Below are 23,356 nucleotides of genomic sequence, written 5' to 3' on the forward strand. Positions count from 1 at the left end.
TTTATTTATTGTGAAAGGTGTGACATATTTGTTTGTTTGACAGCATTACCGAAAAAGTAAAATGTTCATTGGACCTTTTTTTTTAATAAAGCAATAAGTGTTTTATTTCTTTGTTTTCTCTGATTAGGGCTCCTCAACCCCTGAGTTAACACATGCTGATGCTTACCAAACTAGAGAAATATGTTCCAGTGGTAAGTTATATAAACTTCTGGAATTTTTATAGTACTTACTTAAAAAAGAGTTTGTTTCTCTTTAATAGTCAATGGTTTTCTTTATTTTAGATTCTGGATCAGACTGGGGTCAGGGAATTTATCTTTCACAAAGTCAAGGATTTGACACAGCATCGGAAGGCCAAGGAGAGGAAGGTGAAAGTTCAGGAGATTCATTTCCAAAGAAAATAAAGGTACTAAAAGGCATCCAACTTTGAGTAAAACTTAGTGAGTGTAGTTTCTATGTTGAACATAATAGTTTAATTAGAAGTTAGTACAGAAGATCTTACTATATTAAGATCTCTCTGAAGAGAGAATTTCATAGCTAGAAGGAAACTTGCAGCTCTAGTTTTATTTCTGTATTTTACAGATAATTAGAGTATATTTAATTGTATAAAGATTTTTAAAACTTTCCATTCCTAATATTTTTGATGGCCAAATTATTAAAGCAGTCTCAAAGTCTAGAACCTATCCTCTCCATATTTCTTTTGGTCAAATTAGTGCCTGATATAAATCCAAGAAGAGCACGTTAGATAAATAGAAAGAACCTAGGAGATGAACGCCATGTAAGGGCATAGGCAGTCTTCCAGGATCGGTGTGCCCCTCCGCAGGAAGAAAGCGTTCAGTCATGGCAGGCTGGCACTCCCTTTCTGCAGTGGCCTTCCTAAATCTGTCTAACTGGGATTCCTCTCTTCATGTCTGAAAATGTCTGAATTCTGGCTTTTGTGTTGTGGCTTCTAGGGGCTGCTGAGAGCTGTCCACAATGAAGGCATGCAGGTGCTCTCGCTCACCGAGTCTCCCTGTAGTGACGGAGAAGACCATTCTGCTCAGCAGACGTCAGAGTCGTGGCTGGAAGAGAGAAGAGCTTACCTCAGTACAATCTCATCTCTTAAGGATTTAATCACCAAAATGCAAGTGCAAAGAGAAGCCAAGGTACTCAAAGACTATTGTGCATCTAAGTAGCCTTATATGATTTTTATCAATAATAAGGCACTTTGTTTGCCCAATTAACTGTTGTCTTTTTATGATGTTTTTCACATAAATTTCTATGTATTGTTTAAATGCTCCAAGTTGCACACTTGAAAGTAAACTTGTATCCCCTTAGACTTCCAGTGTTGATTTTGGTTAGCAGACAGATACATTTCTAGAACGGTTCTTAGTGTATCTGAAAACTAACTTTTGGTTTTTGTACTCTGCTAGGTTTCTGATAGTTCTCAACCTCATGAGAGCTCCTCTGACTGGCGAGGTGAACTGCTGCTTGCTCTTCAGCAGGTTTTCTTAAAGGAGCACAGTGTTTTACTAGCCGCATTTCAGACTGAGCTGACAGCTCGAGGTACAGGAGATGCGGTTGAATTATTACACTGTTTGGAGCAGAGAATACAAGAACAGGTATCAAAATGAGACTGTAAGAAGAACTTGAAAACAAAGAGTGCTTTTTAGTAGTAATGAGAAAATGAGTCTTTTATTAGTTATTTATTAGAAATACTTACAGTTGTTTATTAGTTTTAAAGTAAGTCTTAAGGTTCAAATTTTAACAGGAGCCACTAAGAATATTTAGGATGAAAAGTACTACTACAGATATTTTCTCTTATGTTAGAAAATAAGCAGGACTAAAAATTAATGAGTTAATCAGCCAATCTGGGAAGTTAGAAAAAGAGAAACAAAATAAGTCTAAAGAAAACAGAAAGAATAAAATACCATCAGTTCTTTATTTGCACTAGTAAGATTGGTAAAGCTGTTGTAACTATTGAACCATTGCCAGCAGGGGAATGCCTGTGAGTCCCTGGCGGTGACATTTTTGTCAAGCAGTCAATATATAATCTTGTTTTATGTGCATTTCTGTTTAAAGACACCCTATTGATTATGTATTGTTGAATCATTAACATTGAACTCATGGCCAGCTGCAGTGTAACTTAAAACTTTTCTAACACATGCATTTTCTCTGTAACGTATCTTTCAGCCTTGTTGTGCTGGACAATACTTCATGTCTATGCTTGGGAACCGTTTTAAACAGCAAAATCGTCAATAAAAAGCACAAATGTACCCAAAAATACGGCACTAAATGGATGACAGAAAGGACACTTGTTTACAGTATAAGAAATAAAAGATGGCAAAATATCACCTTGCTCGATTTCCACTAGAAACATGTGAATGTGGCAATTTTAATTTCTTGCCGCTCTATGCACATGTTTGAGAATGATTGTTAAGAGCATCACAAGTATTGAATTTAGGGTCACAGATAAATTTTCATGAGTAGACAAATTCTTAAATGTGTGATCCACAAACAATGAGGCTCAACTGTAATAAAGAAAAAAAATAATGAAGTGGATACACTGGTACAGTAGAGAGGAAGAAAAGCTAAAGCTTGACTCTCTGAAAGGTAAATGAGATAGAGGGTTTTCTGGAGACTAAGTTAAAGAAAATGGTAAAACACCCTTTAAATTTTGGCCGCAACATGAGGCTTGTGGACTTTTAGTTCCCCCACCAGGGATCAAAGGGCTTCCCCGGTGCTCAGCAGGTAAAGAATCCTGCAGTACAGGAGACACGGGAGACGCCGGTTTGACCCCTGCATCGGGAAGACACCCCCTGGAGAAGGCAGCCACCACTCACCATTACTAGTCTTGTCTGAAAAATCCCATGGACAGAGGAGCCAGGTGGGCTACAGTCCAGAGGGTTGCAGAGAGTCCGCTGGACACAGCTGAGCAGCTAAGCACACAGGCACACACGGATCGAACCTGCACGTCTGCAGTGGAGTGCAGAATCTTAACCGTGGGCACCAGGAAAACCCCAGATGTAATTTTAGAAATAATTATTTACAGTAGCATCAAATGGACAAATCCCTAAAAGTATAAGTACTACTAAAACTGATGAAAAAGTAGAGAATCTGAGAAGACCTATAACAAAGAGTTAAATTAGTAGTTTTAAAACTTTTCCCAAAATAGGGCTCAGGATTAGATGGCTTCATGAGTGAATTCTCCCAAATGTTGAAAGAAATAATACTAGTTCTTCACAAACTCTGGCAAAATAAAGAAGGATACACTTGCCAGCTCATTCCATGAGGCCAGTAGTGCTCTAACTCTTAAACCAGACAGAAATATCACAAGAAAAGAAATCTACAAACCAAATGTTCAAGCTGGTTTTAGAAAAGGCAGAGGAACCAGAGATCAAATTGCCAACATCCACTGGATCATCGAAAAAGTGAGAGAGTTCCAGAAAAACATCTGTTTCTGCTTTATTGACTATGCCAAAGCCTTTGACTGTGTGGATCACAGTAAACTGTGGAAAATTCTGAGAGAGATGGGAATACCAGACCACCTGATCTGCCTCTTGAGAAATCTGTATACAGGTCAGGAAGCAACAGTTAGAACTGGACATGGAACAACAGACTGGTTCCAAATAGGAAAAGGAGTACGTCAAGGCTGTATATTGTCACCCTGCTTATTTAACTTATATGCAGAGTACATCATGAGAAATGCTGGACTGGAAGAAACACAAGCTGGAATCAAGATTGCCGAGAGAAATATCAATAACCTCAGATATGCAGATGACACCACCCTTATGGCAGAGAGTGAAGAGGAACTAAAAAGCCTCTTGATGAAAGTGAAAGAGGAGAGTGAAAAAGTTGGCTTTAAAGTTCAACATTCAGAAAATGAAGATCATGGCATCTGGTCCCATCACTTCATGGGAAATAGATGAGGAAACAGTGGAAACAGTGTCAGAGTTTATTTTGGGGGGCTCCAAAATCAGTGCAGATGGTGACTGCAGCCATGAAATTAAAAGACGCTTACTCCTTAGAAGGAAAGTTATGACCAACCTATATAGCATATTGAAAAGCAGAGACATTACTTTGCCGACTAAGGTCCGTCTAGTCAAGGCTATGGTTTTTCCATTGGTCATGTATGGATGTAAGAGTTGGACTGTGAAGAAGGCTGAGTGCTGAAGAATTGATGCTTTTGAACTGTGGTGTTGGAGAAGACTCTTGAGAGTCCCTTGGACTGCAAGGAGATCCAACCAGTCCATTCTGAAGGAGATCAGTCCTGGGTGATCTTTGGAAGGAATGATGCTGAAGCTGAAACTCCAGTACTTTGGCCACCTCATGCGAAGAGTTGACTCATTGGAAAAGACCCTGATGCTGGGAGGGATTGGGGGCAGGAGGAGAAGGGGACGACCGAGGATGAGATGGCTGGATGGCATCACTGACTCGATGGACGCGAGTCTGAGTGAACTCCGGGAGATGGTGATGGACAGGGAGGCCTGGCGTGTTGCAATTCATGGGGTCACAAAGAGTCGAACATGACTGAGCGACTGAACTGAACTAAATGAGAATAGAACAGTCAGTGGAAAAATGGACAGGTGTTAAAGTATGTGCTCATGAAAGAAAGAAAAGAGTATCCAATAAATATATGAAAAGATGCTCAAATAAAATGTGCTATATTATTCATACCAGGCAATACTATATGACACTGAAATGAGTGTGAAGTAGAGCTGTGTGTGTCAGCCAGGATGGTTCACCAATGTATCCAGTGAAAAAAGCAAAAATGAATACAGTATGATGCCATTTATATAAAATTTTAAAACATGTAAGACAGAGCTGTATATATTTTAGGGGGTGTGTGTGTATATAATGTATTATACAGAGTGCATGAAAGTAACACCAGACTTAGAACCTAGTTGTTTCTTGAGCAGATAGTGCAGGGGAGGGTGTGTTCACAGACTTGTACCCAAGGGACTTCAGCTGTATAGGGGCTATTTCTTGGGCTAAGTACATGTGCTAAGTAATAAGTATATTATTCATCATATTTTATCGTGTGTTTAAAGATTTTTGAAATAAATGCAAAGACTAATAATCTGAAAAGTAAATCCTAATGATCAGGAAGAGAAAATTAATAACTTCTCCCAAAATTTTAGCATGTCATACTTCTTCAGACTTCCTGGTTTTTAATGTTATTATCTTTACAACCCTCTTGACTTTTTTTTTAAACAGTGTATTGAATATCAAGCAGCTATGGAGTGCCTCCAAAAAGCAGACAGAAGGAGTTTGTTAGCTGAAATTCAAGCACTGCATGCTCAAATGAATATTAAGAAAACGACTCTGAAAAGAGAGCAAGAGATTGATCAGCCAAGCCAAGGTATACTATAGGACAGGCTCATATGGTGACATAAATGGGTGAAAGAAGCTGTTTCATTTGGTTTCCCTTGTTATTATTCAGTTAAAACACATTTCTTCTTAGTCACATTTTTTCCTCATTCTCCTATCAATATGTTAATTTGCATTAATTACTCTAGGGATTAAAGAGGTCTCCAGTTTGTTTTAAGATATATGTATAAAAGATATATAGAACACACATGTATAATACTTAAAATATTTTTTAGAATTGAAATATATTTGTTTACATTAGGGTTTTCTAGCCAGGCAAAAACTCATACTCAGCTCTGGGAATGAGATAAAAAATGCTCAGTTATGCTATGCCATCTAAGCTTATTGCTCCATCTTAAAAAAAAAAAAGCGATAGTTCTTGAAATTGGGAGGAGGTGGTGGTGGTGAATGCTAGTGGTAAAGAACCTGCCTGCCAGTGCAGCAGATTTGAGAGACTCGGGTTCAATCCCTGGGTCGGGAAGGTCCCCTGTAGGAGGGCATGGCCACCCACTCCAGTGTTCTTGCCTGGAGAATCCCCTTGACAGAGGAGCATAGAGGGCTACAGTTCATGAGGTTGCAAAGAGTCAGACATGATTTAAGTGACTTGGCATGTACGGCAGTGGTGGAAGTAAGGGAGTTTATTGCTCAGTCGCAAGAGAAGAAATGCTATGTGCGCCAAACAGGCTGGTAAGGACGTGCTTTAAAATAGCAGAGGACTTTGCTTTTATCTCTTATGGCTGAGTGAAAGTTCCTCAGTTGTATCCAACTCTTTGTACCCCACGGACTGTAGCCCACCAGCCTCCTCTGTCCTTGAGATTCTCCAGGCAAGAATACTGGAGTGGGTAACCGTTCCCTTCTCCAGGGGATCTTCCCAACCCAGGGATCAAACCCAAGTCTTACACATTGCAGGCGGATTCTTTATCGTCTGAGCCAACAGGGAAGCCCTTTATCTTCTACAGAAGTTGAAATTAACTTTAGCTAGCTGTGTATGGCAGTGGCACCCCACTCCAGTACTCTTGCCTGGAAAATCCCACGGGTGGAGGAGCCTGGTAGGCTGCAGTCCATGGGGTCGCAAAGAGTTCGACACGACTGAGCGACTTCACTTTCACTTTTCACTTACATGCATTGGAGAAGGCAGTGGCAACCCACTCCAGTGTTCTTGCCTGGAGAATGCCAGGGTCGGGGGAGCCTGGTGGGCTGCTGTCTATGGGGTCGCACAGAGTCGGACACGACCAAAGCAACTTAGCAGCAGCAGCAGCAACAGCTACGTATGAAGAGAGAATGATGGTAACTCTTACAGAATACTTTAATCCAAGAGACAGAAATTTTCTGACATGTAGACAGATTGTTGTTATTTAGTTGCTGTCCAACTCTTTTGGGACCTCATATACTATAACCCACCAGCCTCCTCTGTCCATGGGATTCTCCAGACAAGAATATTGGGATGGGTTGCCATTTCCTTCTCCAGGGGATTTTCCCTACCCAGGGATCGAACCCACATCTCCTGCACTGGCAGGCAGATTCTTTACTGCTGAATCACCTGAGAAGCCCATATAAACAGATATATTTAATTTTAGTTTAAAATGAGCAGGCATTGCCTTGATCAGGTTGTTTAGTTATTAAGCTCATTATCTTTCTTTGTTTTGAAGCTTTGTGTGAGGATAACCTAAAAGAAAAAGAAATCCTCAATGGAAGTAACCATTTCTTTTTTAATACCTTTTTTGTATGTGCAAACTGTAACATATATATAGAAAAGTACAAAATGAAAAAAATATACAGTATAAACACTCTGAAATGAGTTCCTGTGGAAACCTCACCCATATCAACTGTTCCAGAAGCCTGCTTCTGTTACTCTGTAGTGATAGAGAACACATGTTCCTCTGTGGTACTCTAGAGGTAACCATTATCCTGCCTTTTTAACTGCCTTTTTATACATTCCTAAACCACATAAGTGTACAGTATTTCCTGCTCTTAAACTTTTTATCACTCTGATATATTTTGTGTCTTACCCCTTTCACCTTTCTATAACATTCTTCTGAGTTACCTTTATCTCTAGTTCATTTTTGTTACTATATAGAATGTGTGACTACTTCACAATATATATCAATTTATATATTCATTTTGTGGTTGAACATTGAGGTTATTTCTACTTTCTGGCTATTGAATTCAATACTGTTCAGCACATTGTTATGCTGTGTTTCTGATGCATTCTTGCATGAATCTTCTGGATACGTATATTGCTAGGTCATAGAATGTTTATCTTCAGATTTATTAGATAGTTCCAGACTCTTTACCAACACGGTCATATCAATTTGTGCACTTTCTAGCAGTATAGTTCTAGAAAGTTCTGTTGCTTGACATTTTTGCCAAAAGTTGATGATGTCAGCCCTTAATTGCTTGCCCATCTAGTGAGCATGCAGTGGATTGCTATTATGGTTTTAATTTACATTTCTCTAAATTTGTCATATGATTATTGGTTAGCTGGATTTGTGCTATTGTGATGTGCTTGTTCAGATCTTTTCTTCACTTTTCAAGAGGAGTATCTGTTCATTAGAGCTGATTTCACTCAAAATCATTAGAAATTAAAGTGAAATTTGAATTTTCATCATATGTAGTGAGAGTACATATCTTTGTTTTCATTTTGGTTTAATATAAAGGTAGAAACACCTATACTTTTACCTATTTTGAAATTTATATCAGTCTCACATTTGTCATTGAAAAGCTGAAGAATTTAAATATCTTAAAATATTTTAGATAAAATAGGTGTAATAAGGCCACAAGTTAAATATATTCCTCATGTTTAGACATAGGATTAATTGAAGATTATTTTTAGAGAATTTATTGCTATTACTTCATTTAAATAAATAGAGCCCCGTTGAAAGCTTAGTTACTATCACATATATACATATTTATATATATAAATCCTGAGACTCTACTCCCTAAGAAATAGTTTCAAAAGCTTAAATTAACATGAATAGTCTAAAGTCAGTGTTATTCCTATCTCCTGACACCAGTAATATGACTTCTATTAGGAGCTGCTGAGCTTTGATAAAATTGTTTTAAGTTAAAAATACACTTATGGTAGGGCTTCGCCTGTGGCTCAGTGGTAAGAAATCGGCCTGCCAGTGCAGGGAACACAGGTTTGATCCCTGGTCCAGGAAGGTCCCACATGCCTCAGAGCAGCTAAGCCTGTGTGCTCTGGAACCTGGGAGCACGTTGACTGAAGCCCCCGAGCCTGGAGACCGTGCTCTGCAGCAGGAGAAGCCACGGCAATGAGAAACCTGAGCACCACACCTAGAGAAAAGGGCCGCATAGCAACAGAGACCCAGCACAGCCAAAAATAAATAGAAATACGTTTATGGTAGAGCAGAGAAACAAAAAACAGAGTAAAAATCACCCTGGAATCTCCTAAATCCTGAAATAAATGACTGTTAACACCCAGGAAATATGTCTTCAGACCTTTTCATTGTGCATATGTACATAAGTTTATATCTTTTATAAAGATGGATCCTGATAAATATTTCATTAATAACTTTTTTCCACTTAGAGATTTAAATATTTTACTATGTTTTCTTGCAATACACATGTAGAAAGGATTTGGTCTGTTTTTAAAGACAAAACCAGAATCCAGGTTGGCCTTTGGCCTTCCCTCTTCTGTTACAATGAAGTTCCTAGGGACTGCTGTGGAGGAGGGCTGAGCAAAACCAGCAGGCGTTGCTGATCATTGTGATCGGAGTCACCAGTACTTCGGCTGTCAGAAACTTGGAATGTTTTTGTGTGAGCCATCGAAATTCTGAATGAACAAATACAAGTTCCTATTTATGGTATTAAGTCTTTTTGCTTATTTCAAGTCTTGTATCCAGTAATGAATTCTGTTAAACTTTTATCATCTTTATATGTTCATAGTTCTGAAATCTTGAGGATTTAGCACTATGAGGAAAATCTACATATTCATGTATTTATATAAATTGCTAACTTCACAGGCTGTAATCATTTCATATTTGCTTTGTAGTAATCTCCTAAATAACACATCCGTTATTGTCAACAGAGTATTTGTAAACAAAGTACCAGCTGCTGGATCGTATTCTAAATACTAACATTTTTTCGTGTAGAACTCTTCGACTATAACATGCAGCAGAAGCAGTCTCAGATGCTGGAGATGCAGGTGGAGCTCGGCAGTGTGAAGGACAGAGCGACAGAGCTGCAGGAGCAGCTGAGCTCTGAGAAGATGGTGGTTGCCGAGCTGAAAAGCGAGCTCGCACAGACTAAACTGGAGCTAGAAACAACACTGAAGGCTCAGCACAAGCACCTCAAGGAGTTAGAGGCATTCAGGTGCGCCAGACTTCCTGATGCAAACCTGTATTAGCGAAAAGTGAAGCTGCTCAGTCGTGTCCGACTCTCTGCAACCCCATGGACTGTAGCCTACTAGGCTCCTCTGTCCGTGGGATTTCCCAGGCAAGAGTACCGGGGTGGGTTGCCATTTCCTTCTCCAGGGGATCTTCCCAACCCAGGGATTGAACCCGGGTCTCCTGCACTGCAGGCAGGCACTTTACCGTCTGAGCCACCAGGAAAGCCATTATTAGTGAAGGACTTCATTATTAGTGAAGGACTTGGAATAATTGTGTCACAGACACTGTGCAGATCTTACAAAAATATGACATTATATATTATGTTTAAATACCATGGAGCCGTTATTTTTACAAAAAACTACAGTGGAAAGGAAACACTACAGATTTTTCTAAATGATAAATTGAGGATTAGGTATTGGCATATTCTCTCCATGGCTTCAGTTCTGTTTGAGACTGGTTGTTGTATAAGATGCATCAATTTGATCTTCATTTTACCATCAAGTAATGTGAAATGATATTTATGATCTCAATGGAATTCATGGTCTAGTTAGGTAAAATATGCAAAATTTTAGAAAGATAATGCTTTTAAGAAGGATAAATTTGTTGATGTAAATACTGTGATATTCTGCTTGCCACAGGCACATTATAAGTATAGTCATTATTTTGAACTTTTTCACACACACACAAATGGTTATTATGTTCAGTAAAAGTTAATGGAAATCCTTATTCCATTCCAAACATTAAATTGTTTACAATGGTAAATAATAACTAATAGTTGTATTACTAGAAACAGTTAATTGGAAGTGAACCACAGTGAAAAATCTTGAATCTTGATATGGTATATGTTTTTCTATTAGTTTATAACATGGAGAAGGCAATGGCACCCCACTCCAGTTCCCTTGCCTGGAAAATCCCATGGATGGAGGGCCCTGGCAGGCACATTCCACGGGGCCACACAGAGTCGGACACGACCAAGCGACTTCACTTCACTTACAGTATGCCACCACGTTTCCGTGGATGCTGTTCTCTCTCTCTGAATAGATACTTGGTCAGCGTAGTTTTATGACGGTTCATTTGTCTCTCTCATTTAGGTTGGAAGTTAAAGATAAAACAGATGAAGTTCATTTGCTTAATGACACGTTAGCCAGTGAACAGAAGAAATCCAGAGAGCTCCAGTGGGCTTTGGAGAAAGAGAAAGCCAAGCAGGGACGCAGTGAAGAGCGGGACAAAGAAGAACTTGAGGTACTGTTTTCTGTATCTGTAAATGTCTGTGAAAGAATCCACAGTGATAGAAGAGAGACGTTCCTCTTCCTACAGTGTCTGCCTTACACTCTTTATCAGGTGGAATAAATTGTTTACTATGTGTTGAATATTCTTACGATGTTATCTAAAGTATTACTAGAAATTGTTAATGGTATGATCCTTTTTTTCTTCTTCTACACGCAAGGATGCATAGAGACTCTTCTGCTACAGCATGTGTTTTAGGAATTTGAATTAGCATATATACAATTTGATAAACACGGCAGTCGTATCTTTTTAGCCCAGAAGTGGTTTCAGTTCCTGTTTTCTCCTAGGAAAGGAGAGCAGTGGTACTTTTCTGGGAGCAAGAGCCCTTGCTACTGTATGTTATGAAAACTTGCAGTGAAGCCCTTGATGCTGGGCTCTCTCCCAGAGAGGCACACCCCAGCCTCGCACAGCTGACAGCAGGTCATACTACATGCAGTTCCGTTTTCAGAGTTTCCCTTGAGACCTTCTGTCTGCATAAGGCCAGTATTTGCTAGCTCTGTGCTAAAAAAAACTATGCAGCCAGAATTTCTCTGTGCGCAGTGACTCAGTTGTGTCCAGCTGTTCGCGAGCCCATCCGCAGTAGCCTGCCAGGCTCCTCTGTCCGTGCGATTTCCCTGGGAAGAATACGGGAGTGGGTTGCCATTTCCTACTCCAGGGATCTTCTGACCCAAGATTCAGACCCATGTCTCTTGTGTTTCCTGCATTGCCAGGCGGATCCATACCACTGGCGCCACCTGGAAAGCCTAACCAGAATTTCTGCCCTGCTACATTTGTTTTTTTTTTTTTCCCCCCTAGGGTCCACCATGGTAGCCACCAGGCATTGTGAGCTTTCTGCCTAGCAAGGACTTTTATTTCTTCAGTTATCAATATTTTTATCATCATAGATGTTTATAGCGTTTGAGTAGTTTGTCCCCCGGCCTTCTCCATAAGCCCAATTATTTTTAGTTATGTGGTAATGCATGGGAAAATTCAAGGAGTTTCAGGAACTCCCATCACATTATATGATAAATACTTTTATTTTTAAAGATTATTAATCTGCTGCATATTCCTTAACCAGATATGATTAATGTTGGGAGAGAAAGTGTTATTTAGCTTAACTCTCTTTTGTTGATATTGTTTGATGAACATCAACTGGCTGCCCAAATAATTTTACACTCTAACTACTGAAGATATAAGTTAGCAAAATGGTTGTCAGTTCTTTTACCAAATACTACCAACTTAGTATTAATAAAAGCATAAGGGCACAATTGTATACTTATGAAGTATTTTTACTAATATTAACATGAACAAATTCTCAAATTCACCTTTCTCCTACAAGGATCTGAAGTTTTCACTTGAGGGTCAGAAACAAAGAAATATCCAACTGAGTCAACTTTTGGAACAACAGAGACAACAACTGAATGAATCACAGCAGAAGATAGAATCACAAAGGGTGCTATACGATGCCCAGCTAGCCGAAGAACGAGGCCGCAACTTAGAGCTTCAGGTGCTTCTTGAATCCGAGAAAGTTCGGATTCGGGAAATGAGTAGTACCCTGGATCGGGAGCGGGAATTGCATGCACAGCTGCAGAGCAGCGATGACGGTGGGCAGCCCCGGCCATGCTTACCCTCAGAGGACCTCCTTAAGGAGCTTCAAAAGCAGCTAGAGGAGAAACACAGTCGTATCGTAGAACTGTTAAATGAGACTGAGAAATATAAACTGGATTCTTTGCAAACAAGACAGCAAATGGAAAAGGATAGGCAGGTTCACAGAAAGACGCTGCAGACAGAACAGGAGGCCAACACAGAGGGACAGAAGAAAATGCATGAGCTTCAGTCCAAGGTGGAAGACCTTCAGCGCCAACTGGAAGAGAAAAGGCAGCAAGTTTATAAGCTAGACCTGGAAGGAAAACGACTGCAAGGAATTATGCAGGAATTCCAGAAGCAAGAACGAGAACGAGAAGAAAAACGAGAAAGTAGAAGAATTCTGTATCAGAATCTTAATGAGGTAAATTGACATTTTGTTTTAAAATATCTTTTAGAAGACTATTGTAGTCCTGTGATCATATAATTTTGATACTGGATTAAATGATGTACAATCATTTATAAATCTATAGAGGTCTATTTGGAATATAAACAGTAATTATGTTCCCTTAAGAAAGAATGTGATGTGCTATTTGTGGTACAATTTTCATTTTTCTTTTTCTGTCCAAAATTTCTAGCCAACCACATGGAGTTTAACCAATGATCGAACCAGAAATTGGGTTCTTCAGCAGAAAATGGAAGAGACAAAGGAATCAAGCTATCCTAAAATGATTGAAATGAATGGAGGAGGAACTGGCTATAATCATGAATTGGAAATAATCAGACAAAAACTTCAGTGTGTGGCTTCAAAACTACAGCATCTAGCCCAGAAAGCCTCCAATAGGTTAGAATTTTCTGGCTAGCTTTTGGAAATGGCATTCTTAGGCAAGCTGGGCAGAGTCTGTCCCTCACTAGTAGCTAGTGAAATTTTAAAGTTAATGCATGTTTACATTAGAAGGTGATCTTTAACAGAACTCATATACCTGAAAATAATTCTCATAACACCCTGACTCAGGCAAAGAGAACACTTATGTAAAGGAGAAAAAAGAGGTAAAGTAGTGTTGCCTGACTGGCAATGTTTGTGTTAGGAACACAGCTCCTTGAGTTGATATGTTTTGACTTTTTGCCCTTTTTTTCTTTTTTGAAGACTACAGTTTGAAACAGCAGATGATGATGATTTTGTTTGGGTTCAGGAAAATATTGATAGAATTATTTTACAACTACAAAAATTAACTGACCAGCCAGGAGAAGAGGTAAGACTTTTTAAAAACACTTTTTAAAGTATCGAGAGCAAAGCTATGATGGAAATTACACGGATCGTTTGATACTGACACTGCATTTTTTAAAAGAGTTTTTATCATTTCATTTATTTAAAATATTAGTAACGTTTGCCTTACCCCAGCAGAAGATAGTGAAAGTTTGAGGGGAAGCAGTATTATCATTATTGAGAAATTGTGGTGGCCTCTTACTTACATTCTGAAGTTCCTCGCAGCAGTAGGCTGCCTTTATCTGCAGCGCTCAGTGAGACCATGCTCGGGATGCTGCCAGTGCACTCGGTTAACTCACGCGGTGAATCTGTTCAGTCCCTGTAGTTCTTGGCTTCTTTGTAGCATTTGATACTTTTGACCTCTTCCATTTAAAATATCCTCTTTCCTTACCTTTTGTGTTAATATTCTCTCATTTCTTCCATTTCTTTCGTCATTCACCTTCAAGAGTTCCTCTTCTTCCTATGCTCGTCCATTGTTGTCCTCTTAATGTGAAAGCTCATTCATTCCCAAAGCCTGAATTCTCAGTAGACTTAATTATTGAACAAATACTTACATTGGGCACCTAGTACGTGCCAGGTACTATATTGGGTTCTGAGGCTACGATGAACAAATCTGATAAGGATCTTGCCCTTATGTAGCTTATCTTCTTGTGGACTGTGGTTCTAGTCAAGATCTTTGTCCTGTGTTCCAGGTTTATATTTTCAGTTATTTACGCAACACCTTTCCTTAGGGAAACATACCCCGTGGTGACCTCTTTAGGAACCTCACAGGCACAGACCAGACTGAGCATCGTCTTCCTTTCCTCCTTCCGGTCCTAATCCCGCATTTCTGGTCATGGTATCACTTGGGATAGAGTTAAAAGTCAGCACAGATCACTTTCCTTTGCTCTTACGTGCACACCCAAGCAGTCACTAGGGTCTGTTCCTTCTGGCTCCTAAATGTCTGTCCCTGTGCCTTCAGTCATTGCCTGCATTCAGGCCTTCAGCATTCCTCACCTAGACTATGGGCAATAACTTCCTGATTGTCACAGTTTGGCGACACAGTCTTTCTTTTCTAATATACTTTACTTTGCAGAGTACTGTCGAAGGATTCTTTGTCACACATAAATTTTGTTTATGGCATGTTCCAGCCTTAAGCCTTTCATTACTCCTCACTACCTACATCTAGGTCTGTCATCTGTATAATGAAAGCAGCCTTTACGGTTAGTCTTAATAAGCATGTCTGTAACTCCTTAAAGGTAACACACTCACTCAAGCCTTGTACCTTTACACTTGCTGTTGTATCTACTTAATATGCCCTTCTTTCCTCCCTGGTGAGGTCCTGGTTATTATTAAAGACTCAGCACAAGCCATGGTTTTTCATGAAATCTGTTGTTCTCGGTGAGTTCACATTTTATCTGCATTATTCGTAAACATTTGTGCTTGTATGACCTTATGCTGTTTTGTTTTTTAGCCTACCTTAATGTCCCCAGGTGCTTCTTGTGGCTCATTAACTGAAAGACTACTGAGACAAAACACTGAGCTAACGGGACATATCAGCCACCTGACTGAAGAAAAGAATGATTTAAGAAACATGATCATGAAGCTGGAGGAGCAGATCAGGTGGTATCGACAGGCAGGAGATGGCAGAGATTACGTACGTCTGTTTTTATCATGGCTGCATACTTCGCATCTGATGTGTAGTAGGATCATTAGAAAATTGTATAGGAATCATAGTAGCTGTTTATTGAGTGACTGATTGGGTATCTTTTCTGCCAGATTCTGGGCTGTATATGTTCAGAATGTCTAATCCATACCCAGCCTTGCACATGAGAGAACTGAGGTCAGTAGACAAACCAAGACACATTTATCTTCAAAGCCGGGAAGTTCCTACCCATGGGCCAGTTGCAGACACACGTGAAGAGGTGTTCAAATGTGTGTTCTTCCTGTTCTTGTCGATTATTTATCACTCGTTGTGTTCACAACTCAAGTGAAAATGCTCTTACATTGTGGATTTCAGTCTAATAAACTACTTCGGGAATTTATTTACATTTTTCCCATTTAAGAACTATAAAATACTAACCTGTCAGCTCTGTTAGCATCAGTATGAAGACAGGAAAGACCTGTAAGGCTGGCTTTGTGGTCAGACACACGGTCACACATCCACACAGCTTCTGCAGAGACCCGCTTCCCTGTGTACATGCTGGTCCCTCCCCCACCCCCCCGCCACCTTTTCCAGTGTACTGCTTTTGGAACAGGCTTGGCATTTGGACCCAGATGGTCCATTTTGAAGGTCTACCCCCAAAAACCAACAGAAAGAATTCTGTGGCAGTCTAGTGGTTAGGCCTCAGTGCTTTCAGTGCCATGCCCAGGTTCAGTCCCTGGTCAGGAAACTTAAGATCTCTCAAGCCCTATGGTGCAGCCAAAAAGAAAAGACTGTGGACTTTTTTAGTTGAGTACTCTACTAATCTAAACATCTCTGGGTCCAGGCTTTCATAGGGACTTTTAGTTGTAAAGTTAATCTCCTCAGCAAGGCCATAAACTTAAGAGTTAATGTTATTCTATTAGTCAGTCTGTCGAGTTCACATCTTTGCAACCCCATGGACTGTAGCCCTCCAAGCTCCTCTGTCCATGGGATTCTTCAGGCAAGAATACTGCAGTTGCCATTCCTGTCTCAGGGGATCTTCCTGACTCAGGGACTGAACCCAGATCTCTAGCAGTGCAGGCATATTCTTTACCATCCGAGCCTCCTGATGTCAGTTGAGATTGGCTTTGAACTTCTCCATCTGAAGTTGGAAAGCTGAATACTACTCTGTATCTCCCATAGGGATACCTTTAATAAGTTAAATTCAGATTTTTCCTCAGAGACTTGTTCTTTAAAACCACATAAGTAGGCTCTGGCCTCTGCAGTCTTCCAGGTTTTCACTCAGTGGTGGCCCCAACATTGAAGCCATCATCACCTCAGAAAAAGAAGTCTGGAACAGAGAAAAACTGGCTCTCCAGAAATCCTTGAAGAGGGCAGAAGCTGAAGTGTACAAACTAAAAGCTGAGCTGAGGAATGAAGCTTTACTTCAGAATCTGAGCCCTGATTCCGAGCATGCCACTATAAAGGTAGGGGACATCCTCCAGCTAAGCATACCCTGACGTCGGTCCTCTGCTTTTGCCTAACTTCGTCTCTCACTAACCCTAATGGTCAGGCTAAAGAATTTTAGGCCACACTGAGGTGGTTTCTCCGGGTGTCTCAGTCTGCCCTGAATGAGGTCTCTAGCTAGTCACAAAAAACCTGTGGTAAAGCATGCCCAGGATTGGGACCAGATTAAGCTCACAGAGGTCACAGAAGCAGCACCCTGAGCTCATGGTCCCCATTCCCACAGTCTCATCCCTAGTAGACCAACAGGAAGTTAGCTTTTCAGTTCCATATAGGAGCTCTACTACTGTCAATATTAGAGGATCATGCTCGGTAATGGTAAGCCCTCTAAATAGCATCTCTTATGACTCATAATGAATACTGTATTAATAATCCAACTACCTTAATCAGTTAACTTAAAATCAGAAAAAAGAAAATGTTTGTAATATTTATTCCAACTATGGTGTGAATGTAAGTTTATGACTTTTAAAGAGATAGAAAATATTAACATTGAAAAAGTTAAATGTGGTAATAATAAAAGTAGCTCTGTATTATTATACTCTGTACTCTAAAAGCTTTAGACTGTTTTTGGCTGAGACAAAAATATTTACATTAAATACGACTAATAGGAGCTAAAATTCATGGACTAAATGGAAGTGGAAGGATCAAGGTCTAGCTTTACTTTTCACTTTGCTGGTAAAATAGAAAACAGTGATGGGGTACCAGCCGTTCTACTCCTGCTACTTTTTAAAAATAAAGTCTAGGTTATCCTCCCCTGCAGAACGGTTTGAATAATGTCCTTCTGTTTTTCTTCCCTTTAAACACAGAGGATTTATGGCAAATACCTAAGGGCAGAAAGCTTTCGGAAAGCTCTCATTTATCAGAAGAAATACCTGCTTCTGTTACTGGGTGGGTTCCAGGAGTGTGAGGAGGCCACCCTGGCCCTCCTGGCCCGCATGGGGGGACAGCCGGCCTTCACAGACCTGGAGGTGATCACCAACCGACCAAAGGGCTTCACCAGGTTTCGGTCAGCCGTCAGAGTGTCCATGGCGATTTCCAGGTGAGGTAGTCGAGAGAAAAGACATTGAGTAGAGAATGCATTTTCGCATTCTGAGAAACTTGGTTATTTTTCGACCTCTCTCTCTGCTCTGCCTCCTGCGCCCTGTCGTCATCCAGTAGGAGTCACTTGCCGTCACTGGAACGTGCCTCCCTCTGTGCAGGTTTTCATCCTCTAGTAAGGGAGGGGAACTTCACCTCATATCAGACAGACCCTACAGAAAGGGCCCTCCCAGAGGCAGCCAGCCAGTGACTCAGCTGGAATATCTGGTCTGGGTGGTCCCTCTCTCTCTTTTTCTTTAATCTAAATAAGCCCATGAACTAGTTCAGACGTATAAAGGAAAGAGATCATAAGGGAGGAAACTGTTTTTTGAAAAGTTACCTCGGCTGACATAGCTTCATTTTCTTCGCTACCACCACAGCCCCTCCAGCAGCCCAACTGTAGAAATCCCTGGCCTGAGTCTGTGTTGGGCTCTGCTGGGGCATTTGCTGCTCCTTTTCTGGCCCTTCCAAGCTAGGCACTCCCGTGCTCACTCTGTATGTGGCTGAAGTGGAGCCAAGACTCTGACTCCCCTGACGACCCAGTCTCCCGCCGCCCTCTCACCTGGCTGGATGCACCCAGACACCTCATGCTTTGTCCTTGCTGCCCCTCCCTTTACTTCTGTAGGAGGCAGACAGTCTCAAAGGACATTTTTTTTAAGTACTATCCAATCCCATTGTATTCAGGTTACTCAAAAGTACCTCAGAAGGCCACAGAGGCAGAATAAGAGGTGGTATTAGTGTTTTTGTGTCCTGGGGACCATGTGCTATCTCTCAGCTCCTCACGGCCCTTCTCAGCTGGCCTCCACACTGCCAGGACCTTACAGCCTGCAGACCGTGTCTCCCAGATGGCTTCCTGTCTGGTTCTGACATTTCTCAGCACTGGTACAAGAATTAGAGGGTTGGAGAAAGCAAAGAGCTTTCTTCCTTCCTTTCATTCCCTTCATTACCTGGTACAGCCTATACAGGGTTAAGTGCTGGGAGGTGCGTTGACAAAGAAAAGAGACTTAATCCTTGAAGGCCAAAGGCCGCTCACTGTCTCCTGGGCAGACAATATGCACGGACCTCCAGGCAGTAAGTGAGAGGTCACAAGAGTTAGCTGTTCATCTCCGTTTCAAGGACTTGGGAAGGCTCCTTGAGAGCCAGTTACCGTTGAAGGACTTCACACTGTCACTGTCTCTTCTTCTTCTCTCGTATGTTTGTTGTATTTTGACTGTCCTAAAAACGGAGCCTTGAAACTAGTTGGAATAAGAAATCAAAACTGGTGCTCCATGAGCTCTTGGGGACAGAATGGGGCAGGCAGCAACTTGCTACAGCTGAGTTGTGACATAGCAACCCCTGTTCCTTTTGAAGCCAGCACTGGATTTCATCCCTGACTGCGTGGCCTCACTCCTCTCCCTGCTTCCCCACTCGCTCTCACTGCCAGCTTAAGGATCTTCCTGCTGTCCTTCCATCTCCTCTGCCCTTGGGCTCCATGCTTTCCTCCTCTTTTCATTTTTCCTCACCCTTTGTTTGCCCGTCCAGCTTCCCTTTTCTGTTACGTTTGCTCTTCCTCTCTTTGTGTCCCGTGTTCCTCTAAAGCCAGAACGTGGTCCTGGCAGCAGAAGCCCTCTGTGTCTCACGGGAAAAGCCCTGCTCTGTTTCAGTTAGTTTCATCACAAACCAGGGGACATTTACAAAATACTAACCATGTGATTATATTGAAATTTGATCTGCATTAATATTTAAATGTATGACTTGAATTCTGTAGAAAGTGTGTGTCTATACTCTTTACGCTATAGATGTTCTGTGAAATTTTCCATTGGAATCTTTTTTAGAATGAAATTTTTGGTTCGACGGTGGCATCGAGTCACAAGTTCTGGTTCCATCAATATTAACAGGGATGGCTTTGGATTGAATCCAGGTGAAGTCAAAATAGAATTTTTTCTTATGTTGGTGATTTCTCTAAAATTACTGCATACCTTCCAAGTAATGTGTTCTGGGACCTGTGTTGTCCAAAGGCAGAGCCCTTATAACTAACAAAGCTGAGGACCTTGCTGTTCTGAAGAATAGTAAAAGAGCTGATTTTTATGGCACACTTAGTTCACACTAGGCCCCACTCTTTTCCATGTATTCTCACAGTTCTGTGACGTAAGCGAAATTATGGATGAAAAACTGAAGCACAGAAAGCTTTTGTCATTTGCAACAAATTAACCGGTAGGAAATGGTGGCCCTAGCAGTCGGCTCCAGAGCCCACTCTTTGTTCAGCTGCATTTTAGGTTCTGGTTTGAGATAGGATTGCTCTTACTCTATTATGTGGAAGTTTCAATTTGAAGTTTTCACAATTTAGCAATATTAAACAGGTTTCTGGGTTTACCAATAGGTGATATAAAAGTTAAAATTCCTTCTCTCTATACTCAAACACTAGGGCTTCAGCATTTCAGGCAAAAGGAGGAGATCAGAAGCTGGGGAGCACACAGAGCTATAGACACACAGCATAGCTGACATGCACTGGTAGTGAACCACCTTTTCATCTTCTGTGCAGAGGCAGAAGAAATAGGTTTGGTATTATTCTAAATGAAGTGTTTTTGAAACATGCATCCCGGTGGCTCAGTGGTAAAGAAGCTCCCTACTAATGCAGGAGATGCGAGTTCAATCCCTGGGTCAGGAAGATCCCCTGGGAAAGGGAATGGCAACCCCCTCCAGTATTCTTGCCTGGAGAATTCCATGGACAGAGCAGCCTGGAGGGCTACAGTCCATAGGGTCACAAAGAGTCAGACATGACTGAGCACACACACACACATCCTTATACTGAAGCAGCTGAAATTTAAACTGTAATGAATTCTGTGTTGTAAGTTAGTATGTCTTGGTTCCAGTTTTTTCCAATGAAAGTCAGTAGAATAGAGTGATGAAAGGACTTAATAACACTAACAGTCTAATATTGTTCATCCACATTGCCTTTTCTCATAACACACACACTTAGACACTCCTCACTCAGAGTAAGAAAGTAAAATTTTTTCTTAGAGGTATAGTTCCAGATTATCAGAAATCCTAATGTTCAAAGGTAAAAAAAATTAGCTATACTATTGTTTCTCTAGCAATTTATCTTGCTATTTCTTCTGTAGCAAGAATAATTGAAAATGATTATAAATAGGAGATAGTGTAGTATAGTGCAATCTTTTGAACCTTATCTGTTTTGTAGAAATTTTTCAAGGGCTTGGTATTTTTCTTTTCTTTACAAGGTACATTTTGGATTACTTTAGGTGCAGAAAAGACTGACACATTTTATCATTCTTCTGGCGGGCTGGAGCTCTATGGAGAACCGAGACATACTGCGTACCGCTCAAGATCAGATCTGGACTATCCAAGGTCTCCTTTGCCGTTTCAGAATAGGTAAGAGTTTGATAAAATCTATACCAGTGTTGTAACTGTTCAGTCACTAAGTCATGTCCAACTCTTTGTGACTTCATAGACTGTAGCACACTAGGCTTCCCTGTCCTCCACTATCTCCTGGAGTTTGCTCAAACTCATGTCCATTGAGTTGGTGATGCCATCCAACCACCTCATCCTCTGTCACCCCATTATCCTCCTGCCCGCCCCCCCCCGCAGTCTTTCCCAGCATCAGGGTCTTTTCCAGTGAGTCAGCTCTTTGCATCAGGTGGCCAAAGTATTGGTGCTTCAGCTTCAGCATCAGTCCTAATAACAGAGAATGAAGAACACTGTTGGGTCTTTGACTTCTTTGCAATGAAATAGCTAAACATGTCGTTAGTTATATATTGTTTACATAAGCTAATGCCCAGAACCAAAAATAGTTTTTGAATTTGTAATTGGTTTCCAGGGGTAAAGGAAACAGAGCTGATCAAGCATTATTCAGTATATGTGCTGTGGCTAGACATTAAGAAAGGCATTAACTAAAATTGAGTCTTTGGAATTATGAAAAAAAATCTCTGAAGTTTGCAGGACAAGATGCATTTATACGTATGCAGCCTTCATTGATGTTCTCTGCAGTAGCAGTTGTGTTGGACATTCTTTTGATGACTTAGTGACTGCTTTGAATTTATTGACAAGTTTTTTCCTTAACACATGGCAGACTCAGAGGTGAGGGGATACATATAGATTGGGGAGTATACATGTAGTCTGCCTTTTGAGGGCAGGGTGGAGGTAGGTTGGTAAGTTACTTGCATTGTTTCTGGATAATCTGGATTCATCTTCATATTTTTAATCTCATAGGTACCCAGGCCTTCCAGCTGATTTAAACCCTGGTTCCTTAGCATGTTCTCAGCTTCAGAATTATGATCCCGACAGAGCCCTGACAGATTATATCACTCGGCTAGAGGCACTGCAAAGACGACTTGGAACTGTACAGTCAGGTACCCTCAGCTTAACCAAGTATTGGCAGCACCACAGTGCTAGATAGACCTGGAACTCTTTCTCTTTTTGAAATTCTTTTGACTTTCCTCATTATTAATCAAATTTTCTAGTTCAGTGCATGAGTTATCAGGCTACACTTTAGGAATTTAAGACAAAACAGGATTTATCACCCTGGATCCCACTCTTCCCCCAAAAAATCCCTGCTCGTCTCACTGAGAAGATTAGGTGAGATGCACGATGAGCACCGATGTGCAGATACTCTGAAGCTTCCAGAGACTGCTGGAGGGCTTGTTCCAAAGCAGTCATTTCTGAGCATGCAGATAAGGCATAGGGAGGCGAGAGGAAGACACGGGTTCTTTAATCACTTAGTGCAGCTGTAATCTTTGTTCTGACCTTGTCTGCTCTTATGTATGATGCAAGGAACCCATCCCAGTCCAAAGACTGTAAGGATGACCTTTTATTTGTTCTCCTCAAAAACACACAAAAAATTTCATTCTTAGAAGTGGATTGTGAGAAAAACCTCTTTCCCTCTCTTCAGTTCACTCCTGATTCAAAGGTTTTCAATCATTTCAATTTAATGACCTTTAGGTCAACTTTCATACACACAGACACACATATATTTTATATATATATATATATATATATATATATAACTATTATTAGAGACCCTTTTTTCTGCTATTCCTACAAAATAGATAGGACTCATCACTGGTTATTTTTAATAGTTTATCTCTTCATACAAGAAATTGTCCAACTCAAACAACTTGTTGCTATAGGAAACTTATTATCATAGCTGGACTTCGTTGGTCTGAGCATCTAAATTTCACAGGATTTTGAAGAGCAAAATGTTGTATAGAACATTCAGCCCACAGGGCACTTTACAGAAAATCTTAATGTTAATCTCACTTAGCATGCTATGGAGACAGCCACAGATGCTTTTGAATATATATATTCAAAATCTCTTTTTAAAAAAATCAAATTTGAATAAAACTT

At 40.6% G+C, this 23,356-nt stretch overlaps 1 protein-coding gene across 2 annotated transcripts in view; it reads left to right on the plus strand.

The window, feature by feature from the left end:
• The window catches only part of AKAP9 (A-kinase anchoring protein 9), a 174,369-nt gene that overhangs the window by 150,409 nt on the left and 604 nt on the right, over positions 1-23,356 (plus strand). For both annotated transcript variants that reach the window (XM_068972558.1, XM_068972559.1), the window contains 16 exons: positions 128-191; positions 282-403; positions 951-1,142; positions 1,410-1,598; positions 5,194-5,338; positions 9,459-9,678; positions 10,787-10,937; positions 12,301-12,969; positions 13,184-13,389; positions 13,693-13,798; positions 15,266-15,448; positions 16,702-16,902; positions 17,746-17,978; positions 19,831-19,916; positions 21,256-21,385; positions 22,223-22,362. In XM_068972558.1, coding sequence (XP_068828659.1) covers positions 128-191; positions 282-403; positions 951-1,142; positions 1,410-1,598; positions 5,194-5,338; positions 9,459-9,678; positions 10,787-10,937; positions 12,301-12,969; positions 13,184-13,389; positions 13,693-13,798; positions 15,266-15,448; positions 16,702-16,902; positions 17,746-17,978; positions 19,831-19,916; positions 21,256-21,385; positions 22,223-22,362 — 3,037 coding nt within the window. The remainder of the gene's footprint in view (positions 1-127; positions 192-281; positions 404-950; positions 1,143-1,409; positions 1,599-5,193; positions 5,339-9,458; positions 9,679-10,786; positions 10,938-12,300; positions 12,970-13,183; positions 13,390-13,692; positions 13,799-15,265; positions 15,449-16,701; positions 16,903-17,745; positions 17,979-19,830; positions 19,917-21,255; positions 21,386-22,222; positions 22,363-23,356) is intronic.

The sequence above is a fragment of the Capricornis sumatraensis genome, chromosome 5, assembly GCF_032405125.1.
Source record: "Capricornis sumatraensis isolate serow.1 chromosome 5, serow.2, whole genome shotgun sequence".
Classification (NCBI taxonomy): Eukaryota; Metazoa; Chordata; class Mammalia; order Artiodactyla; family Bovidae; genus Capricornis; species Capricornis sumatraensis.